At 34.2% G+C, this 24,015-nt stretch overlaps 1 protein-coding gene and 1 long non-coding RNA gene across 6 annotated transcripts in view; both read right to left on the bottom strand.

Moving 5' to 3' along the window:
* The window catches only part of LOC8289589, a 31,811-nt gene extending 11,082 nt beyond the window's left edge, over nt 1–20,729 (bottom strand). The window contains exons 1-8 of one of the 5 annotated variants that reach the window (XR_007217513.1): nt 20,524–20,716; nt 20,427–20,493; nt 20,140–20,267; nt 19,795–19,975; nt 19,571–19,688; nt 19,440–19,495; nt 19,295–19,330; nt 19,144–19,171 (exon numbers count right to left, since the gene is read on the bottom strand). This is a non-coding gene — a long non-coding RNA (uncharacterized LOC8289589). Of the gene's footprint in view, nt 1–17,819; nt 19,496–19,570; nt 19,689–19,794; nt 19,976–20,139; nt 20,268–20,426; nt 20,494–20,523 lie in introns of those variants that run through there. The other 4 variants (XR_007217511.1, XR_007217510.1, XR_007217512.1 and 1 more) reach the window with 4 other exon arrangements.
* Nucleotides 20,730–21,015: 286 nt separating this feature from the next.
* On the bottom strand, nt 21,016–21,985 carry LOC125371195 (nuclear-pore anchor-like). The gene is made up of 2 exons (XM_048379728.1): nt 21,907–21,985; nt 21,016–21,279 (listed from the first exon to the last, which is right to left on the bottom strand). The coding sequence occupies exons 1-2, from the start codon at nt 21,940–21,942 to the stop codon at nt 21,016–21,018; spliced, it is 300 nt and encodes a 99-aa protein (XP_048235685.1). The 5' UTR covers nt 21,943–21,985.
* Nucleotides 21,986–24,015: the final 2,030 nt, after the last annotated feature.

Raw genomic sequence — 24,015 nt, 5'->3', positions numbered from 1 at the left:
ATCTCAAGTTCAAAGTGACAAGGAATGGGAATCAAAGAGCTGTTTTATTTGGTCATTATATTATAAATTTAATTTGATATAATAAAAAAGTTTAATTCGGCCCTTAAATTTATAATATAACTGTTAAACTGTTTCAAGATAATTAAATTAATATTTTTGAATTGCTATTATTTCTAGCATATTCTTTTTAAAAAAACCCATAGACAAGTCTTTTTATTTATTATTTTTAGAAAAAATCATAAATAGGTTATAATGTTTTATATCTTTAATAACTAATACACATAATCAAAACAATTTATGCAACTAAATTCAAAGATAAAAATTAGTTCAAACTTGATTTAATATTAGATAATGAAAATAATTTATTCAAATTAATAAATTTAATATCAAAATAATCTTTTCAGCATATCATATTGGGGGTTCTTCAAACTGATTTTAGGACGCTAATGGTAATAGTAGTAAGTATTGGAATTAGCTCTGCAGCAAAAGAATAAAAATAAACTGATAGTTGAGATATTTTTAAAATGTTCAAGATAAAAAATAACAAGAAATTAATTATTCTCATTAGGATTTAAACAGGTTGGAGATTATTATTATAATTTAAAAGAAAAAGTTAAGAAAAAAATCAAATACTGCATAAAAATTCTAAAAGGAAAAAGTTTATTTTTTCTTAATTAACAATAAACAAATTTATTTTTTTGTATAAAAAAGTCATGTTAAGAAATTGGAACAAATAAAAAATACTAATTTACATATTTTCGACAAATTTAATTCTTAGTAATAAGTTTAGTGGCTAAATTGAACTTAATTAAGCTCTTTTTGACTGGTAGACTGGTGAAAAAAATGATGGAAGGGTCGATGGTTAATAAAACCAAATATAAATGGAGTATTAGTTCATTTCTGAAAAAATAAAATTAGACTTGTAAATTTATCCAAACCTCAAGAGGTATTAGTAACTAATTTTATGATAATCACTAATGACATTCCTATTCATATTCGGATTACCTATGGATCCAACCCTATACAGATAGATAGGTGCTAAAGGACTAACTCTGTGAATTTAATATTATAGAAGATGATACTAAACTTACTACTAAAAAATAATGACAGCCATACACTGACAAATAACATGAATATATTCACTAAATCATGACATCCAAAAATTATCATAAGGAATCTAATATTTCAATATTACTTAGGGGTATATGAATCAAAAGGAATAATAAACTAAAAAAAAATATTATACAGCCGGAGACGACAAAAATAATAATAAAGTCTGTTGGCATAACTTCCACTAAAGCTGAAGTTGAAGAAGGAGAAATGGGGACAACGCTCTATAGGGATCTACTACCAGAGCAGGAAGATATACAAAACTCAATGAGAGGATATACAATAACAAGGGGGAACATATAAGGAAGTTAATATCATATCTCGTACTATAAATACATGCTGAAAACTGTAACCAATTGGATAAATGTTAGTGATATCATTCTTAACTGATTTCAGTAATAAAATTGAGTATCAACAATAAAATCTAATACACACTCATAGATGTACCCCAATGATCCTGGCAGCAATAGGCGCAAAAATGTCTTACCTAGCAGCCCAAAGCACAAATCTCTGTCGTGCCGGCAATGCCCTCGAAAGGGGACCACCCAGTATACGCCCAATAGCATATGTGTATACTACATATCATCTGTTTCTGTTACTGAATCAACACTTTACACCAAGTTGTGATTGTACAGGGCACGTAAATGCGTGTAAACCACTCATAAAACTATATAAACTGTAATTATAAATATAAAATCCAAATTACCATTTATCTGTTCTTAAGTTCTTTAAAAATATTTCAATTTTTTAATCAAATTATATATTTTTATAGCTTATCCAGTCGCTTGGATTGTAACGGAGAAAAGACTCCTAGCTGACTAGTGGATCACTAGGATCCACAGACTCTAGATCTTTACCTAAAGTAAGATAATATTCCAAATAAGAACTCGAATTGAACTAGAAACGATTCAAAAAATGAGAAAATATAAGATGCAAATGCAAATGACTTCCTATAATTTCTACAAAAAATCGGGTAGCATCTGCCCTAAAATCAGACTAATTTCCTGATAAATCGGATCGAAAACCTGTAGAAAATATTTTTATATCCATCCAAAAATGACTCAGACCTCAAAACTATATAATACACCCAATTAAATCATATGCAAAGCACAACAACACAATCAACATGCCCCACCTGACTTTCGCACATAAATTGTAATAATATGTAGACTTAAATAAATTATTACAACACCTTAATTCTAAATAATTAAATTCTTAATATCCAAGTAATCTTCCACCATACACAATAATACAAAAATCTCAGCATTTAAATAATTTAATACGCTTATAAACACATTGATAATCCAAAAATATTCAATAATTCAACAACAATCTCAATTTAATTCCAATATTACAATAATAAGATTGGTGCTTGAACAAAAAGGGAGGTGAGAGAGAGCAAAAATGAAAAGGAGAGAAAGTATACGGCTAAAATGATTTAAAAAAATTGTATTTTGGTCATTTAAAATATATATATATATATATATATATATATATATATATATATATATCAACAAGTTTCTGGTGTGCAGGATCCTCAGACGAGGCAAGCACAGAGCATACGCTTGTTAAATCTTAAAATAATAGATAAAGAAGTCTATTGATAATCACAACAAACTTTGAATGTAACTTTGAAAGCTTTAAACTAGAAAAATATAACTTACAAGAGGAGGATAAGAATATAAGAGGAAGGTGTTTCTCTCACTATCTCTCTCACTCTATACTCTCTCTTTTCACTATATTTCTTCTTCTTTGTGCGACTTGAAATACAAGAGGTTCTTCTTCGTATTTTTCAGTCTACCTGCTTCTAAGGAGAACTCCTCTTTATATAGAGGTCTTCAAGCTTTGGATCCCTTCATTTGAGCTTTGGATACTCTTTTTAGTGGAGTGAAGATGGATCCACTTGTCTTTGTATTCTTGTAATGATGCTTTACGCCTTTTCAAAAATTGTCGGCCATGCTTTGAAAGAATCTTTTGGTTTTCTTCTTTTTCTTTTTCTTTTGTCTTCTTTTTTCTTTTGTCTTTCCTCCTTTTTTTTTTATTGGGCTTTTGACCTATTACAAAATGTTTTGGGCTGCCATTTCTGGTTTTCAACCCACAGGCTTTGCAGTGATGTTACTTTATGGGCTTGAAAATCCCAAAACAATCATCCTCATTTGAATCACCATCTAGGTCGATTGCCGCCGAGCTGGTGCTGGAGGAGGAAGATGAAGCTTTTGATTTTCCTTTGGAAGAAGCGGTTTCCAACAATTGTTTGATTAATTGTAAGAAATCCTCTTCTGTTTGAGCTGCTGCAAGCTTTGAAATTATGAAGGACTTCTGTGCCAGGAAAGTGGTTTGTTCTTTTGGAGGTGGCAAGAAGCTATTTTCTGAAAGGAAGTTTTGGACTGATTTTAAAGATAACTTATCTTGGTGGTTAAATTTATCCCACCATTTGACTTTGAATCTACGGGTAAGGATGATTTTTCCATCTGCTGCTTGATTGAAATGGAGATACCAAACACATACCCAGAGGAGAAAAAAGTTTGAACAAAATAGAAGTAACGGGGAAAAACGTCTTTCTATTTTGTTTGGCTTGTAGTGGGCTTTGAAGAGGTTAAACAGAGGTAGAACTTCTGGAATTATGGTCTCAGGAACATTGCCATAATAATTCCACCATTGTTTAAACCAATAGGGGATTTTTGAAGTTTGGATTGAGCTTGTATCGAAGTAGAAAAGCCAAGAGTGGCTTTGTCCTTCGTTTTGGAGAAGAAAGGTATTAAACCAAGCTTGTTGGTAATCCCAATAGTTGAAGGAAGTATTGAGGTTTGAAGGGTAGGTTCTTTGAAGGGAAGTTGGAAAAGATCTTGAAGAGTGTAAATCCATTCCCCAATCTGTAGGGTGAAGGATTCTTTGTATGGTGCATGTAGAATATGCAGGGTCTTTATGGTCTTTGTATTTTTCGAAATGTTTGAATTTTGCAGAACCAGTTATCTCAAGGATAGACTGGTAATAGGATTAAGGCTTTGAAATATTCCAGGGCTTGAAATACCATCCTGGGGGGAAAATCTTTGAAATCAGTTTTGAGGAGCTTTCTGTACAGAATCCTTCCTCAACAGTCAAAATATTTTAGAATTTTTGTTTTTCTAGATATTCGTTGGATTTAAAACGTTTTGTTTGTGACAAAACTATTTCTTGAGAGTTGGGCTTTGAAATACTTTTAGAACTCTGAGATAGGTTTTGGGGGAAAATTTCTATCTCAGTTTTTGAAAAATGGATAGAGAGTATACCTTTACCCTTGTTGGAGGAGGAGGATGACTTTGGAGATGCTTCTGGTTGAAATTGTACCATTTGTTTTGAATATTCCTCAACCCTTTTAAGGAATTCAGGGTCTTGCTGTGCAAGCCATTCCTGGATTTGGACTTGTTATTGGGCCGGATCAGTTTTGCTTTGTTCAATTTCTTCCTGGATGATTTCGGTCCAGGTTCTGATGGGCTTTGAAGAAGAAGGCAAAATTTCCTTCTTTGGGCTTTGGACAGGCTTTGAACTTGCTGTCGATTTTTCTTCTTTTGCTTTTAATTTTCTCGGTATTTTTCACTCCTGTTTTTGAAGAAACTCTCTGGTCAGAAAGTCTGGAATTGAATTCGAATCTCCTCTTATATATTCGATTTCAAAATCAAAAACAGAAAGAATAGCTTGCCATCTAGCAAAAATTTGTTTGGAAGCTATGTTTTGAACATCTTTTTGTAAAACTTCTTTAGCAGATTTGCAATCAATCCTTAAAAGAAATTTTTGATTCAAAAGATCACTTTAAAATTTTGAAATACACAAAACTATCGAAAGAATTTCTTTTTTGATAGTTGAATAGTTTTTTTGTGTATCATTCCAGTGTGCAGAAGTGAACTGGACAATACATTCTTTGTTGTTTTGAACTTGTTTAAGAATCCCACCATAACCTAAATTTGATGCATCAGTTTCAACAATTTTGAATGCAGATGGATCAGCTAGGTGTAAACATGAAATTTCTAAAACTTGCTTTTTTATGCTTTGGACAATCTTTGTATGCTCATCGGTCCATGCAGGAGGATTTTTCCTTAACCTATCATGAAGGGGTTTTGCAAGACAGTTTAAATTTGGATAGAAATCCATGACATAATTTAAACTACCAAGAAATCTTTGTAATTGTGTTTTTTCCAAAATTTTGTCTAGAAACTTTGAAGTGAATGCTAAAGATCTTTCAATTGGGGTGATAGTTCCCCGGGAGATATAGTGTCCAAGAAATCTAATTTTTGTTTGAAATAGAGATATCTTGGATTTTGAAACTACTAAACCACTCTTTTTAACAACGTAGAAAAATATTTTTAAGTGTTTGAAATGTTTTTCTATGGAATTTGAAAAGATTAACACATCATCAATGTAGACAATGCAAAACTTTGAATAAGGATTAAAAATGTCATTCATGATTTTTTGAAATTCAGAAGGAGCATTTTTCAATCCGAATGGCATCACATTCCATTCGTACTGGCCAAATGGAACTGTAAAAGCAGTTTTGTATCTGTCTTTTGGATGAATCTGGATTTGCCAAAATCCTGATTTCATATCAAACTTTGAAAAAATGAATGCAGAATGAAGCTTTTGAAGAAGATTCTTTTTGTTTGGAATTGGATACCTAATCTACTTTAGGGCTTTATTCAAGGGCTTGTAATTGATCACCAACCTAGGAGTTCCTCTTTCTATTTCACTATTTTTGTTGACATAGAAAGCTGTACAAGACCAGGGGGATCTAGACTTTGTAATCAAACCTTTCTGTTCTAGGTCTTTGATTTCTAACCTACAATGGCTTTCTAGGGTCTCATTCATTTGAATGGGTCTAGCTTTTGTAGGGATCTGCTTATCAGAAAAATCTTTTTCATACATTTACCATATGTCGTTTTCTTTTCCAAAAAGCATTTGGAAAATTAGAACAGAGTTCATTTTCAATCTTCTTTTGTAAATCAGAGATTTTTCTTTGGACAAAATCATTTTGCATTTGATCTTGGATTCTTTTCAAACCCATATCTTGTTTCAAATGAGAAAGCTGGGTTTATTTTCCTTTGATCAAAGCATTTATCTCAAAATTGTAAATCGAGTGGGCTTTAATGAGATTGAGATTTCTCTTTATGGGTTTTTCTATAAAAAGAAAAACTATCTTTGAATTTTTAGCTTTAAAGATAATACCAGCAGTAGTTACTTTAAAGGGAGTAATTAAATTGATAAAAGGAGTTCCCAAAATAACTGTTTGCTGAAGATCTTTTGTAAGAATAAAAATATTTTTTAAAGCAATATTATTATTAAGAATTGCGGCTTCAATTTTACCCGCAATCTTAATCTTTGAACTATTGGCTGAAGTAAGCCTTTCTTTGGTTTCTTGATGATACCTTTTAGGAACCAGCTCACAATTGATACAGTTGAGGTCTGCTCTTGTATCAAACAAAGCGATGGTTTCTATCTGGAAATCACCAGGGAAAATCAACTTGATTTGGATCAAATATTTTCTTGAAGTAATTTCTTTCAAAACATTGATAAAGTTTTCTAGGACATTTTTAGAAACTTCAAGATTTTGAAAATCATTTTCCTCTTCAGAATCAGAATCACTATTCTGTTTGAGGATCAGACTTTGGAGCAAAACAGAATCATTTTGTTGTTTTTCTTTCAAATCTTTGAGTTCTGTTTTGATAGCTTTGATTTCTTTTTGAAGCTCTTGGACGGTAGGAAGAGGGTTTTTCAGCTTTTTTCCTTTATCCAAAATCATAGTAAGATCATAAGTATTCCTACTAGAAGAAGGGACAAGGGTTTTAGTTTTTAAAATCTCTTTCAAAACCTGTTTTTGGATTCGAGGATCATTAATATGCTTGACGGCTTCAAGAAGGGCTTCCTGTTGCCTAGTGAGCATATTAATATTCTTTGAAATACTTTCAGAATAATTGGATGAGGTTTTGATTTCATCAATTTGAAATTCTTCCTCACTATTCGAAAATTCTGACTCAGATGAATCAACAAGAAGAGCATAAATTTTTGTTAAAACTTCTTCTTCTATTTGAAGCTCATGGAGTTTTTTGGAAAACTTGCAATACATTGAAGTATGGCCCTTTTTGCCACATTTATAGCAAGTAATTTTGCTAAAATCTCTTTTAGAATTTTGTTTTGGAATTTTGGAAGAAGATGGCTTTTTGTAGAAATTCTCCTTATTTTTAGGAGTCTTTCTATTTTTGAAAAATCATTTTTTCTTAAAAGATTTGGAAAAATCTTCTTTGCATTTCCCTTTGCAGGTAGTAGAGGGCTCTATGGGATTATACTCAAATTGGTTGCAAAAACTACTTAGTTCTTGCCTAGTCTTTTTCATCTCCCATTTGAGCTGTCTTTGGAGCTTAAGGTCATGGCATATCTTTAATCCTTCTTTCTGGGTGAGGCTAACTAATTCACCATAAGTGTAGAAATCATAAGGGATCTGACCATTATGGGCTTCTCTTATGGTATTCCTAACTCTTTCACCTAGAATTTTAGGTAAACCAGCTAAGAACTTCTCTTTCCAGAAAGGTTGGCTTGAATCTTCCCTAAGCATGACTCTGGTTAGGAAGGTGTCTTTGTAGGCTTGGAAATTGCTAAGCTTTTTGCAGGTTAGATTGCTAAGGAGCTCAACATTCTTGTCTTTCAGAAGAGAAGGGTCTCCTATAAAGTGGAGGGAAATCGTTAGGATTAAGGTTGACACAGCATCCTCAATTGGATTTCCTAGTTCATCTAAGATGGGGGTCCCTTCTACTGTGGTTTGGATGGACCTAGGATTTGGAGCTGTTGTGCTTGTGTGAGATGGTAATCCCACCATCCTTTAAGCTGGCCAGAAAAACCAAAGGAGCTCAGCAATGGCTTTATCAGAGGTACCGTTTTGGGTTTTATAAGAATTGACTGCCATGGTCATCTGTTGTAAGAGACCAAGAATGTTGTATTTTGACATTCCATCTATATTCCGTTCATAGACAGAGGAAGCATTGAATCTAGATTGGGTTAGGATATTGTTCCTATTTTCTATTCCTATATCTGGAGCAGTATTCCTAGGAGTATGCCAGGTCAATCTAGGGGCTTGCCATCCCAATCTGTTGATGTTGGAGGGTTTGTTAATGACACTTTCAAGCTCTGAATCATTGGATTCATCGCATTAGGCTTGATCTATAGTACTGATATTCCTACTGCTTTGAGGAGTATCTGGCACTAGATTTTTGGACGACTCAGAGGTTGCTAATTTGCTAAGCTGTTCTCTGATTGTTCTAGCAAACTCAGTTTGCTTTTGAAATTGATCTTGGCTAGGCTTTGAGATTTGGTAGGGTTTGAAGACTGGATTTTTGAGCTTTTCTAACTGGTTTGTCTCTTTTGGATGCTCAATGCTAGGGATTGGAGAGGTGAAGACTATAGGAGGTTTTTGGATCTGGCTTTCTATCCTAACAAGCTGCTTTCCTATTGTGTTAAGATATGTATTCGAGAAATTGTTCTGTTGAATTCTTGACATTCTTTTCAAGATCTTCTCCTACCAATTTGTAAGGTGTAGCCTCTATCTCATTCTCTCCATAAGGAATGGTTATTTTTCTAAGGGGAGGATGTTCAGACTGGATAGTTAGGTTTTCTCCTACCTTCCACTCTGGAGTCTTATTTCTTATTGTGACAGGACTAATGAGCTTTTCTTTGAAAGGATAAAGGATACCATTTTCTTTGCAATAGATTTGGAACCAATCAAAATATTTGATTTAGACTTTGTTTTGGATGCAAAATTGATAGTATCTTTCTTGAATACTATCTTTTTGTTTCAAAAAATTCTTAAAAAACTAAAGTTTTTAGTTTTTTAGAATGGTTTTTCTTTAAATAGAAATCTTCATGCAAAAGCTTTTTATCAATTTGAAAATCTTTTGAAATCATGTTGATCTCTGCTTCTAGATTTTGTATTATTGCAGATGGTGATGGTGAAGAGGGGGTAGAGACGATCTCTATATCCTCATCTTCTTTCTTTGGTTCATTGTAGACTGGTATGGGGATATTGCTTTGGTAATCAACATTCTGTAGTATATTGCTTGAGCTTGGTATATCAGATGTTGAAAATCTAGGTTGTGTTTGAGATGGAGTTGGTTCTTTGTAAGGAGCATAAATAATAGAAGGTATTTTTGATACCCTTCCAATATCTATGGTCGATGTTGAAGAATCATCATCAGAAAATCTAGAAGAGATTGATTTCTTGTTGAATGTAAGCTTTACTTTTCCATCTGGGAATTGGGTTATATTTTTGAGATTTGTATTTGGTTCTGTTTGCTTTGGGCATTCAGGTTAGGTTGCACCTTTAAGGATCCATTCTTCTGGAAGAGTGATGTCTTTCCATTGAATGGTTTTTGGAATTGTTGCGTTGGATTTGGAGAGATCTGTTTGTAGGAATAAGGTTTCTCCTTTTGGTGAATGGAGCTTGTGTTTTGAACCAAAAGCAGAAATCATGGCTTTGTAATGTATTTTGAAAATCAATGCTATCGGAATAGATCCTTCAAGCATTTTGTAGTTACATCGTCTTTATTTGAAGAACAATACTTTTTAAAATATTTTTATCATTTAATGATATTGTAATGTTTGGAAAACAGTTGAAAGAAATTGGTCCTTTATTGAGGCTCGACTCAACAGTACCTAATAAAGAATCATAAAAATTTGTAAACCTAGCATCTCTAAGGACTGCTAAGATGGAAGTATCTAAACCTTCTCTGGTAAGGGGCTTTATTCCTACCTGAACAAGGCCTATATGGATATACTTATAATCTTTTTCTTTATGCTTCTGGAGGGTCTTTGGATTTAAAAGATAAATTTCTTCAAAAGGCTTTGAAATCTGAATATCTCTTTCTTCAGTTTTGATAGTAAAATAAGTTTTGAAAAGAGGAAACTTTGAATACTCATAAATTTGTTTCTTTTGAACTTTGGGTATTTTCCAATCATCAATATGCTTTGTAAAATCTTCAATAGTGATTTCTTCACTATTTACTAAACCTTTGTATCTTGAGGACTCAGAGGTAGAAGAGTTTGAAAAAGAAGAAGATCTACAGAAAAATGGTTCTAAATTCATTTTAAAATAAACCAAAATAACTTTCTAAACAAACATGAACCAAGCCACTAGTTTTACTAATACGTATAATATATATACGGACAATAATAATAGATAAATAAATAAAATAAATATAGAAAAAAATGGGCATTACAACATGTGGAGTTTTTGGAGTGGACATTCATTACCTAAAGTAGTAAAATCAGAATATCATTGAGCTCAACAACACAAGATACAGTAAGTGTGAATCCAAATTCTTTTAATATGTCGGGTGGATTTTGGAGTAAACTTTGGAGAGTATATGTTTGGGAAATATGAGGATAAGGTAAGGTAAGGAGTCATTATTCCATGTTTTTAAGGAATGTCCATGGTCCCATGCAGTTTGGTATGCTATGGACACTTTGGTAATGCCAGAAATTGCTTTGTTAATGGAAAGGGGGATCATGGAGATTCATCAGATTTCTTCTTTGGCCCATGATAAATTCAATGAATGGAGTTTTAATCTTCCTTAAACAGGGTCAACCGGTGTTCATTGGAAAGCACCGATCCAAGGACATTACAAGAAGATCAAGTGAAGCAGGAATTAAAGTTAACTACTGTATGGTTGATCCACTGCTTCGGAATGTGGTATTAGAAGTATGATCGCAATGTGGCATTAGAAGTATGATCGCTCTAAGTGACTCTGCTACTATTATTTTGATGTAATAAAATAATTTTTATCATTATGATAAAATAAAAGTTTTAAAGTAATTAACAAAAATGGATGTCTTTATATTGCTTTTAAGCCTCAATTCGAATTCTCTTCTTGATTAACTGGTATAATTGGAAATAATAAAATTTCACTATTTGCTTTAACTGGAAATTCATCTGAATGACACTTTTGTGGAAGAAAGTTGTGCAATACATGCCAACACTAGCTCTGCTTGCCTGCTATATATGGAAATGGAGGAATTGTTTTAAAAATTGTAAAGCGTAATTTAAAAATATCAAATAATCTCTCAACCGTATTTCTCAAAGAAGCATGAAAATGCATTTTCAGGATGACGACGACCTTGACTTTGGAAATCTTGAAGATGATAGCGAACACCTCGAAAAGGAGCTAAAAACTTAAGTCGATTTGGGAATCCACAACACACCAGAAAATTATTTACCTAACATAAATATAATAAAAAAATGATAAGAAAATAAAAAATGTATATAAAAAAATGAAAATAAATTGAAAGATGATAGCGAACACCTCGAAAAGGAGCTAAAAACTTAAGTCGATTTGGGAATCCACAATACACCAGAAAATAATTTACCTAACATAAATATAATAAAAAAATGATAAGAAAATAAAAAATGTATATAAAAAAATGAAAATAAATTGAAATAAGTATTTAAAAGTACATTGTGGCACTTTAAATCCATTACTCCTTGATAGACATCATTTAACACTTTTAAATCATATGCAGATGCTTCCCACCCACTAAGCACATATATGACTTCCAAATCAAAATTACAAGCTGCTAAAATATTTTGCGAAGTTATTCCATAACAATTGCGATAGCTACTAATGATGTCACGTCCAGTAACCATCACAGGAATACGAGTACCATCAATAGCTCCAATGCAAATCTAAATTAATATAAAAGAATTGAAATTTTAAAATGGAGAACATTTAAGTATAATTTTATCTTTTCTACTCTTTTGGTAGTATTATTTGTAAATTAAACACCTATTCTCTATTAATCAAGCATTTTAATTTAATTTTTGACACTAAAGCCACCACTTGAGGGCTAAAGTTGATATTTGATCGATTTTTTCAAATTATTTTCATCTTTAAACTTTTGTTCCTCTTCTTTTCTTTTTCATTTTGGATTTTTTGTGATATGTTTGTGAAAATTTGATTTTTCTTGCTTACTGTGGGTTGAACTCATGTTGGTTCGAATCGTACTTATGCGTCGTGGGATTTGTCCTGTTTCAAAGAAAACATCAATGCTTTGATTTTTTTAAAGGCTTCTAAACCCCGAGCTCGCATAACCTCATGCATTTGAGTTTGTTGATGCTGACGATGCCGCTTCTTTGCTTAAAGCATACCAGGTCTTCTTCTGCACCTTTAGCGGAAAATCCTCGACTCAAAGACATGATTAAACAAATGGTCAAGATGCAAAAGCTGCTCAATAATTGGAAGCCATCCAAAGTGGATCTTGACCTATAGAAATTCGATGGTTTCGATGATCCTTAGGCTTTCTTGAATGCTTACTAATTCGATACCTGCACTAATATGACCAAGCAGTAGATTAATATTAATAACGATTAATAAATGAGTTTTTATTCAAATTGATTTTATTTTATTTTTTATTTGGTAATGAATTAAGTGGAATTTTAATGCTAGATAAATAAAGGAATTATTCTCTATATCATATTAGTTGAATTTTTAAGAAATTAATTAAGTAAATTATTTAAAAATAGATGATATGTTTTGGTTATTCAAAATTTTCCTCCAAATGAACATATTTAATTAAATTCTATATTTGAGAGTCATGAAAGAAATTGTAAATGATATTTTATAAAAGAATTATTGGAGATTTATTTTGGAATAAGGATTAAAAGTATAATTTTATTAATATGGGGTTTAAATTTGTATGTTTGGTATTTTTGTAATTAAATATGTCGGCAAGAAGGGCCTTTTTGGTAATTTTACATTTAAAAGAAAAGGATATAATTGTGTATTTTCAATAATTCTAATTTGGTCCAAATTAAATAGTTAGGGACTTAATTGGAAGGCCAAATTGTTTAGGGGTTAATTGGAAATTCTGCAGGGTGAAATTGTTGTAATTAAAAAAGTTGATGGACCAAAAGGTAAGAAAGAAAATTTTAGGGACTAAAAGTTTATATGGAGAAGAAGAAAAGAGAAAAAGAAATCGGGGAGAGAGAGGAGATTGGAGGAAGAAGAAGAAGGAGTCGTTACGTCATCGATGGCCGACCACCGGGGGCGCGGGGCTGGCTGGTGGAGCGGCTTGCCTGGCGAGCGTGGCGGCAGCACCGGAGGCAGCGGAAGAGCACGAAGAAGGCAACGGCTTCCAGACGCTTTTCCAGTTGTTTCAGGCGGCATTGTCGGCTGATTCTGGTGGCGATCGACTCCTCTCGGCGAGAGCTTTCTTTGGTGGTAGCGGCGATGCCAATGGTGGCTGGAGACGAAAGTTCACGGTGGAGAGAGAAAGTCGGGGTAGCCGGTGTTTTCGGGCTTTTCCGGCAAGCTCCGACGAGCTATGGATGATCGGAGGACGTATCTAGACTCTCTTCAACTCAAGTTTCGTAATGACACCGGTTTCGTGGCGATCAAAATCCGTTTGCAGATCGACGGCCGAGATCGTCTGTAAATCTCTCAAGATAATCAGGAGTCGGATCAGAAAATCAGAAGTAGGGATCGTCATCAGTGCATCGTTTCGAGTCCGATGGTGTGTTCGGATCGTCGATCGGACTCCGGCAGCTGGAGGCGAGTCGACCGAGCAATCAAGCGTCTCGGTAATTTTTCTCTAGCCCTTGATTTTAGAATTCTTTGGTATTAAAAAATATTGTGAGTCAAAGTATTTATTTTTCGGACCCCCTACTATAGTCGTGATTTGTGCTGTGTGACGGAGTCGGGAAAATAAGTCTTAGGGACCCGACTTCCGCTGTATAAATTGTTGAATATTTGAAGTGTTTTCTGGTAGGTCCTGGACCCGTTTTACAGGGGGTAAATGTCCATATTGTAGGGGAGGTTCTGCCGAATTTTTAGTAGAATCTACCCGAGTCGAGATTCTTAGACAGTCAATCATAGGAATCTAGACCTAGGGTTAATGGTCAATTGTTTCAGCGTTATTGATAAATTATTTTCCGTGATTAGATAATCCGTCTGTTCGGCTCGCTCCAACCGAGGCACCGGAGCAGAGCTAGGAGGTCGCCAAAACTGTGAGTTAAAATCATATATCGGTTATCATACATAAATTTTTGAATAGCTGTTGTGATTATTTTATTGTAAGTTTAATTATTCATTTAATTATTATTCATATGTATTATGCTTTTCAATTACTATTCATGTATATTCTTCCTTTATCAGTAGAACATATTAGTTTGATGAGTGTACCGGTGTAAATCCGAGAGTGATGGAAAAAGGGTAAATGAGTAAATTTTAAAAGGAAAATTTAGAACTTGTCCTGGTCGAGCATCGCTCTCTGGGCTTAGTAGAGTGTGTTTACCGGAGTAAAGGGGGTCGAACATTGCTCTCTGGGCGTCAACTTATTTGGTAAGTGACCAGACTCCAGGTAAGGTCCCTGGTCGAGCATCGCTCTCTGGGCGCCAGTCTTATTAGAGTAAAGAGAGCCAAAAGGCTAAGACTGATAGTGATAAGTAAATGACCAAACTGAAAGTAAGGTCCATGATCGAGCTTCACTCTCTGGGCGCCAGTTCTGTTGGAATGAGAGAGTCGAGATGTTAGAGTTGAGGTTAGTCAAGATGTCAGTATTGAGATTGATCGAGATGTTAGTGTTGGGGTTAGGGGGTTCTACTGAAGTACTCCATCCCGCTGTGTGTGAAAATTATTTTATTTAAGCATGGCATGACACATTTATTTTTGCATGACTTAATATTTATTTCAAGTTAAATAAATGTATTCTTGAAGTATATGCAACTGTATTTGGATATATGATTTTAACTCACTCTCGAGACTAACAGTCTCAATTTTACTATTTTTCATTTGCGTGACTGTTAGTCTTCCAACGACTCTTATCTAGTAATCGTCGCTCCTTCATCATCGGGTGGTGTATTTGATTTAGTATGTTAATTTGTAAAATCTTAGATTCTCCGCAGTAGAAATAGTAGATGTATTAGTTGTAATTTTCTGTAGTTTTCGGTCTCGCCTAATTCTTCTGGCAGACCGAATTAATTATGTAAGATTTAACAGTTAAGATAAATTGTGGCATCAGTAAAATGAGATGAGATTTAATTGAGTTAGTGAGTGTCAGGCTTACTACGAGATTCGGTGGCCTTATGCCTGCTCATTTCCTAGTACCGGTCATGGGTCCACAGATGGGGTCGTGACAGTCCAATACTTTTTAGCATCTACTTGATCGGTATTGTTGCCTGTTGGTACTAGCAATTGAATGAAAAACTAATAGACAATTGGAAAGATATGACCGAGAGATTTGTAAGCCAATATGGGTACAGAGCACTAAAGTGGAAGTGTACTTGGGACTGGGCAGCCACAAGGAAACTATCAAATGAGACCATCTCTGATTTTGAGATTTCGCATAAAGTGGCAAAGATGACCACTAAACCAATGGAGCAACCAGATGCACTAAGGAGGCTAGCACTTCATAAACCTTCCTTATTCGTACCTAATTTTCGTAACCTATTACTTGACCCGACATCTTGGGTGCCGATTCCACTTTTTTGATTATCAAATGAATACTCAAACGAATGACTCATTTCAAAACGAGCCTAAAAATTCTCTAACAACGTGATGAGGACGAGAATCACTTAGGGCTAGGCCTGAAAACCTACTAATGCTCATAAACTTTATCATAGGTATAGTATGATAAAGTAATTTATCAATTTCTTATATAGATGAAATTAAATTATGTAGTATTAAATTCATCAATTGGATGAATCACTAATTAAATTAATATGATGATACTCATCAATCTTTTTATAGGACTAGAATTGCATATGAAATTATAATAAAATTAGGATTGAATTAAGATTAATAAATTATATTCAATTAAATAATTAGATTAACTAAAGGTATTTTAGTTCTTTTAAAAAAAATTCTTCCCTTTTACTATATATAAGAATGTGTGAGCACAATAGGTTTTTAGGATCGGCCCTAGTTGATTTACGACCTCATCGTTGTGTCGAGGAACTGTTCTTAGTACTAGGTCTATTTTGAAATAAGTCATATGGTTAAGAGAACTAAAGGACCACAATGATCATGTGATCATCAAGAAAGTGGAGTCGACACCCTAAACATTGAGACAAATTGGAAAGTAAGAATGACAGCTTTATACCCTTTGCAGAGAGCCTAAAATTCTCCCTCCCTAAAATCAAAGATTATGGGCTGAGAGGGCAAGGAATGCATGAGGCACATGCCTAGGCATCCGCTAGAGTAAATGAATGTTTGCTAGCCTCACAAAATTACCTTAATCTAGTCACTTCTACTTATTTAAGCACGAACCTTTTTTATCTTATATAATATGTGAGGTCAACAAACGATTCTAACTTGGAAAAAGGTACATTGGTACCCGAAACCAGTCCAAGAATGAGGTACTTTCGTACTTTAGATACTATCTAGGTGTAGGATTCATAATCTTAGCATTTTAAAGTGAATACATATACAAGGCGCGGGAAGCTTATATTAAGCTTCGTTCATTTTAGGTTGGGCATGTGGGGGTGATCAAAAAAATCCTAAGTTGATTTTATTCTCTTAGACATGTGTAGTGTAAATCTAAAAGCAATAAAATAAAACATTTATAGAAAGAGAGAGCAGAAAAGAGGATTCTAGAAAGGGATTAAGGAGACCGGAGCGATCAAGGAAAATTAATTACAACCGCGGCCAAAACAATCAAATAAAGAATTAACTAATTAATTAACTAAACTAATCCTAAAAGTCCAAAGAAGAGTGCTATAGAAGGAGGTATATTAGCACTCAAAACTAGTCCTGACGGAAGGTATGGTAACTTAGATTTTTTGTTTTTCACATGCAAGGTGGATAAATTTGAATCCAATTTTATTACATAAATTTAAGTGGTAAATTAGCATTTTAAAGTGAGTGTAGATATGAAGTGCCAGAAGCTTACTTTGGTAAGCTTAATTATTTTATGTTAGGCATGCTGATTGATCGCTCATAAATCCTAAGTTGATTTTAGTCCTTTAAACATGTGTGGTGAAAATTTAAAAACAATAAAATAAAACATACATAGAAAGGGGGGAGGAGAAAAGAGAAATCCAGAAAGGGATTAAGGAGATCGGGGCAATTAAGGGGGAATTAATTACAACCATAGCTTAAAAGCCTCAAAAAGTCAAATAAGAAATTAACTAATTAATTAACTAAATTAATCCTAAAAGTCCATAAAAGACTGCTTAGGATATCAAAACTGGGTAATTACAACCTGTCACTATGAAAAGAATTAGATTAGTAAACAAAATTAGCAAATAAAAGTGCAAATAAACAAATAAACAAATATACTATAGAATAAAGAGAAATTAAAAGCAAATTAAGAATAATATTAAATATATAAAACCATAATAAAACTACGAAATATGAGATAACAGAAAATAAACTTATCTTTGGAGGAAACACGACCTGTTAATTTAGTACTTGCACTACCATAGAAAGCTAAACCAACACAAAAATAAAGTGTTTCATTCGGTGACCATTAAAAAATCAAGTAATATACTTTAATATCTTGATCATTATATTAATTGCCATCTATTCAATTTTCACACAATCTTTTTTAAAAAAAGAGCCTCTCTTTTTTTTTTCTAATTATCATAATAATTTACTGTTTTGATTAAGCAATTGATAGACTCGTCTCAAATAAAGAGATGTATATAAGGAATGCGCACATTCATTAGATGACTGGACAACAATTAAGCTGTTGAAACTCACCAGCTGAACTTTTTAAGTCTTTCTCCTTTGAAGGGTCAGGAGGCTGTGGTTCTGCTCAGTTCGTGCATTCCTGCCGAGAGAGTGCTGCAATATATGAGTGAGCTTGGAGTCCCGATAGGGTATATTTAATTTAAGCATTCATTGGATATTAACAACTGCAAGTAATGTGTCAGTTCGTGTAAGTTCGCAGGCTAAAAAGAGAGAAGAAAACATTCAGGATAGAGAAATTGCAGGCTCATCTCCAACATCAGCATTGCCAATTTCTGCCAAATGCTGCTGTAACAAATAAAACTGCGTCCTACTGCGTTCATTAATCTGATATCTTTGCTCTCTAAAAGTTTTCTGGCTCCGGTTCAATAATGCCCTCCTCATCCTCAATTATATCCAGCTGAAGAAAATGAAAATGAATTTCCTAATATTACAGAGAACCAAATGAACTGCAAATATTATACTGTAAAGGAAGTACTGATTCCCGTGTAGGTCCCGTGTAGGTGATGGATGACAGGCAGCCCAATAATTGGGGTACTGATATTTGTGGAGGTCTAACAAAGGAACCAGTGTAAACATGACCCGCATTTTGATCCTATTTGATTATAGTACTATCTGAAGTATTGGAGTACTGAAATAAAACTGCGTCCTACTGCGTTCATTAATCTGATATCTTTGCTCTCTAAAAGTTTTCTGGCTCCGGTTCAATAATGCCCTCCTCATCCTCAAGATTATATCCAGCTGAAGAAAATGAAAATGAATTTCCTAATATTACAGAGAACCAAATGAACTGCAAATATTATACTGTAAAGGAAGTACTGATTCCCGTGTAGGTCCCGTGTAGGTGATGGATGACAGGCAGCCCAATAATTGGGGTACTGATATTTGTGGAGGTCTAACAAAGGAACCAGTGTAAACATGACCCGCATTTTGATCCTATTTTGATTATAGTACTATCTGAAGTATTGGAGTACTGAAATACCCATGAAGAAAGAGAAGCCAACTTTTGTCCTGAAACTGTTCAGGAGGTTACAGAACATAAAGAGAAACCAAGGCCAGCAGAAGCTGTCTAAATATGGTCTAGATGAAATAGATAGCTGCTACAATTGGTAGAGATATAGAGGCAAGTACCGCAAAAACCATAAAAAGAAAGATAAAACTTTGACCTCATCTGATCTTTGTGGAGGTAGAATAAAGGAAGCAAAGCCGCTCTATTCTTAAAATTTGAAACTTGGATCAGCATATTCTTAAAATTCGAAACTCCTTCAGTTCTGTAACCTGAACTTTTTACCAATCACATCATTATCCTTCTAAGAACTCAGAAAAACACCAGAAGAATCTCTAGAGGCAAGCACGATCTCAATCTGTGGAAACATATACCACTTCTAGACTTCTTAATGACAGAAGATCAACCCAAGTGACAGTAATACCATAGCAAGTAACAAAGCAAACAACAAGATCTAAGATTGAAATTACACTAGCCATACCTCTTCAGAATGCTCAGGGGTGAAAAGAGAAGGAACCTATTTACCAGAGAAAGAAGTCTACAATATGTAACAGAAGGGATTATTCCACATTGGTGACGTAAAAAATTTCACTATAGGAAAGAATAAGTATTACAAAAATTGACACCTTGAAAAGCTGTCCCTGTTATGTTCTCTTACTATATGGTTCATCGAGGAGAAAACCTGTAAATGAGAATAATCAGCATTGCAATTAGCCAAGAAATAAAATCAGGATAAACCTAGTAGAACACAACTCACAGAATTAATCACTCGAACAGCAGTGAATGACAATTGAATAAGATCATCTTTATTGGAAATGCTATTTCCCAGAACAACTTCCTGCAAGCCCTCCAATGTACAAACTGCATGAAATGATCTACAACAAACCAAAACAAAAATCACTTGTAGAACAACTTATCCAAAGCAACTTCATAAAAAACCCATCAATGTTCATATTGAAAACATCCCCCATACATTCTCACCTGGTTCCATATCCAAATCAATCTCACCTCCTCTAACTCCCCTTCTTCCTTCTCAACAACATCAACAATCTTTTTTGAATAGATTGCATTTCCCTTGCAGCTTGGCAATGGACTCCGCTGCATCTCGATCACCTAGACTATGACTTTCCTTTTGCAATACTTCTAGAGCTCCAAGTTGCTCCTGAGATGTTCGAGTTTACGGATTTCATGCATTAGAGTAAAAGGTGCAGTTGATGATAATAGCCTTAACATAGTTTTCCTTGCTCTGTCGCAGCGGTTTATATCTCCTTGTTCTCAAGTTTTCATAATAATGCATCAGCGTAGGAGAGAGAGACAGTTCTTTACCGATGGACGTGGTGTTGATTCCAATGTGCTTGAAGCCGTTGGTCCTCTTGAAGTTTTTTCTGCAACTCATCCACTTGAGATTGTGCAAAATCTCTCTGGCGCCTCAGTTCTTTAATTTCTCTCTTCATCTACACCCAACAAAATGATGAGGTACACATTCATTAGATGACTGTAAAATTCAACTAAGCTGCTGAAAACTTAACAAAACAGCACGAGAAAGAATAGGGAAAGAAAAAGAAAAAAAGGAAAACTAAAAATCAAGTATCTACAATTTCGATAAGCAGTACCAGGTCCAGATTAAGCAATCGTCTCAAATAAAGAAATCAACCAACCATAATTCAATCGCAAGGAAATCTAAGAAGGGAAAGGAACAACAATACTCACAGAAATCTCAGGATAAGAACAATGCAGTATTCGAGAGAGAGAGAGAGGAGTGTTGAAAGAGAGAGAATGGCTTCTACTGATTTTGCAGGTATTTTCGAGGACGAAGAAGAAGAGATTTGTTTCTCTTCCTCTTTAATGAAAAAACAAACGGGCAACTTAGTGTTGTGCATTTGAATTTGTGAGCCGTAACGGCTAGTTTCTTTTTGTTTGCGTTTTTATTTGAATTACTTTTATTACCGATTTGCATATTCAGATCGACGGTCACAGTGGAATGGATTCCTTTGTCAAAGTTTTGAAAAAAACGGCAGTTTTGGTTTCTGGTAAGTTAATTAATTTATGCAAACATAATAAAGGAGGAAGGTTAAAAAAGGAATTTTGCACATATGCCCTCTACGTACGACGTATCGTTTCTTCAACGGTTGCTCATATTTGGTAATTCTTGTGCTAAACTGCTCATCAAATGTGGCTTTGTTGAATAATTTGTAGGATAATTTATGTGCACAGCCAATCCTCCCCACTTAGAAAAGGAAAAGATAAAAAGCTAAGCACAGAAAACAAACAAATAGGTAAAATTTCAATGTCCAAGCTTAAAATTTGAGAACATGAACTTACAAGGCGTCCTGAAATTACTTTTTCAGCATCAGACAGCACATCCATCTCAACAGCAATAATTGCTGTGCAATCATCAGCATCATCATGCCCAGTAGACCCGCACCGAAGTTGTATATCACGACACTCCTTGAGAAGAACTGTGACCTGCAAAATCATAGTCAGCATTAAAAGAATGGTACTGGCAGGCAAAATAAAGAATGAACTATAACGATAGTTTATCAAAAGGAAATATGTACACATGACACACAACCAACATCTAAGATGGTTGTAGAGCTTGTAGAATAATAAATGCACACGCTGGCATATATGTAGAATAATAAAATTTAAAAAAGAGAGATCTTTTTTTATAAAAAAAAAAAGAAAAGAAGATGAGCAGTTAATAATTTCTTTTTTTTTTTTGAACAGTTAATAACAGTAATGGGGCTTTTAGAGAAATCAAAGCAATTTAGCAGGAATGCTTAATAGCAACAAGAAGAATACTATACTTATAATTAGTGTCATAAATAAGGGCACATATATTTCATGTAATACTTCAAATCGACAATTTTGGTGATTTCTTTTTCTTTTCCTAGTCACAATAATTTTTCCAAGTCAACACATCAATGTTATATAAAATTAGTCTCATGCTGGTGTCCTCAAGGGGCGGTAGGGGGTGGGCTGAAGGATAATGAAAACCAAAAATCATATCAAGGAAATTGGAAGTGATTAAGCAAGATAAGCCACTAAAATTGAATAAACAAAATGAAAGAAAAAGGCCACTAATATCCATGCCTGTTTCTGAAGATCCACAATCTCCTTCTGAGCCATAGAGTTCTCACGTTCACTCCTCAAATCCGCCTAGAAACCAAAACATGCAAGTTAACATCAGCAAGGAATAACTATAAGACATGAAGATGTATAACCGACTGGAATTGACATAAACCTTTAGTTCTTAGATTGCTTTCTGTAGATTTTCCTGTTCAGATATTGAATGCTGCAACTTTTGGTTGATGACAGAGTGTGATTCTGCCATTCTACTATATTTCGTTATATAGTCAACAAGTTTGTCAGTATAAATACACATCCCACAGAAGAACCACATACATTCAGTACAATAATAGTTTTTCAACATGAAAACTTGCATGCGACTATATGATGTACACAGCAGATACAAAAAGTGGACTAGGTTTATTCATGTAAATGAAAAAAGAGCAAATACAAACATTATATCTTGTTGCTTTTATCATTTCCTCCATTATTGCGGATGAGGAATAATAGACAAACATTACATGGAAAAAGGGAATGAAACAAAAAAAAAGCGCACACGCACACACACACACATATATATATATATATATGGAGAGAGAGAGAGAGAGAGAGAGATGATAAGTCCAAAATCTACAGTAAAAGTAACAACATCTTTAAGATAATTCGCCACCGTAGCAAAACAGGCTTACATCTTTAAGAATGTAAGATCACCTGATCGACTCCATATCTTTCACTAACCAACACAAGATAGAATGCTGAACAATTAAAATAATTGTCCCTCCTAGGCCTCTCCAAAGCAATCCACTGCCATTTGCACCTATATCAATGACTTAGAGAATTAAAACCCTACAAAAGTCCCAATGATGATAACCACTTGCCAATAGCAAGTTTTAAGCTACGCTATCTGTAGAATTTATGAAGCTATGATTTTATTATATGATGGAATTCTAAATCTTTACAACTGTTGCTTGATATATATACAAGATGAAATCCTACTCTAACAGTTGCCCTCTAACGTATACTTCTCAATGTGGAAAGGTTGCTCCCTTTTTACTTGTAGGTCTATGATGAACTGTCTGCACAAGCAATCTAGCTTGTGCAGCCTCTAATGGTCTTGTCTTTTTTTCTTTCAACACTCCCCCTCAAGATGGGTTCATATAAGTTTATTGAGCCCATCTTGCTGAGAATTGAGCGGTGTGTCTGTTTGTCAAGTGCCTTTGTAAGGATGTCTGCTAGTTGGTCTTGGCTTTTGATATAAGGAGTTTCAATTTCTCCCTTTTGAACTTTTTCCCTGATGAAGTGGCAATCCACTTCAATGTGTTTAGTTCGTTCATAAAACACAGGGTTTGATGCAATGTGTCGGGCAGCTTGGTTATCACAATGCATCGTCATAGGTCCGTTGTTTTCAATTTTCATATCTTTGAGGACTTGCTTGATCCAAATGAGTTCACTAGCTGTAGATGCCATTGCACGGTATTCAGCTTCTGCGCTAGATCTTGCCACAACGCTTTGCTTTTTGCTTTTCCATGTTATCAAGTTTCCTCCTACAAAGACACAAAAACTAGTGGTGGACTTTCTGTCACAGCTTCCAGCCCAATCTGCATCAGAAAACCAACTATAGAATTAGAATTGTTATTCTTCATCCATATTCCCTGTCTTGGAGTTCCCTTTAGGTATCTGAGAATCCTATCTATAGCTTCTAGGTGACAGGTGCAAGGGGCATGCATGAACTGGCTTACCATACTTACTGCGAATGATATGTCAGGTCTAGTGACAGTTAAATATATTAATTTTCCTACCAAGTGTTGATAATGTCCTATGTTGGCTAGAGGTTCTCCATCTTCCAAATTGAGTTTGACTTTGGTTTCCATAGGATTGTTGACAGGTTTAGCCCCCAATTTTCCAGTTTCTTTTCATAGATTAAGAATGTAATTCCTTTGACATAGGAATAAACCTTTCATAGACTTTGCCATTTCTATGCCTACGAAATAAGAGAGCTGCCCAAGGTCCTTAATATCAAACTCTTTCTTTAGACTTTGTTTGACATTCTTAATACCTTGATCATCACTTCCTGTAATTATGATATCATCAACATATACTAGAATAATGATAGTGTGTGTGTGTGATTGTGTT

The sequence above is a fragment of the Ricinus communis genome, chromosome 9, assembly GCF_019578655.1.
Source record: "Ricinus communis isolate WT05 ecotype wild-type chromosome 9, ASM1957865v1, whole genome shotgun sequence".
Classification (NCBI taxonomy): domain Eukaryota; kingdom Viridiplantae; phylum Streptophyta; class Magnoliopsida; order Malpighiales; family Euphorbiaceae; genus Ricinus; species Ricinus communis.
Note: the sequence above shows the minus strand (reverse complement) of the source record. Positions and strands in the feature narration are given on the sequence as shown.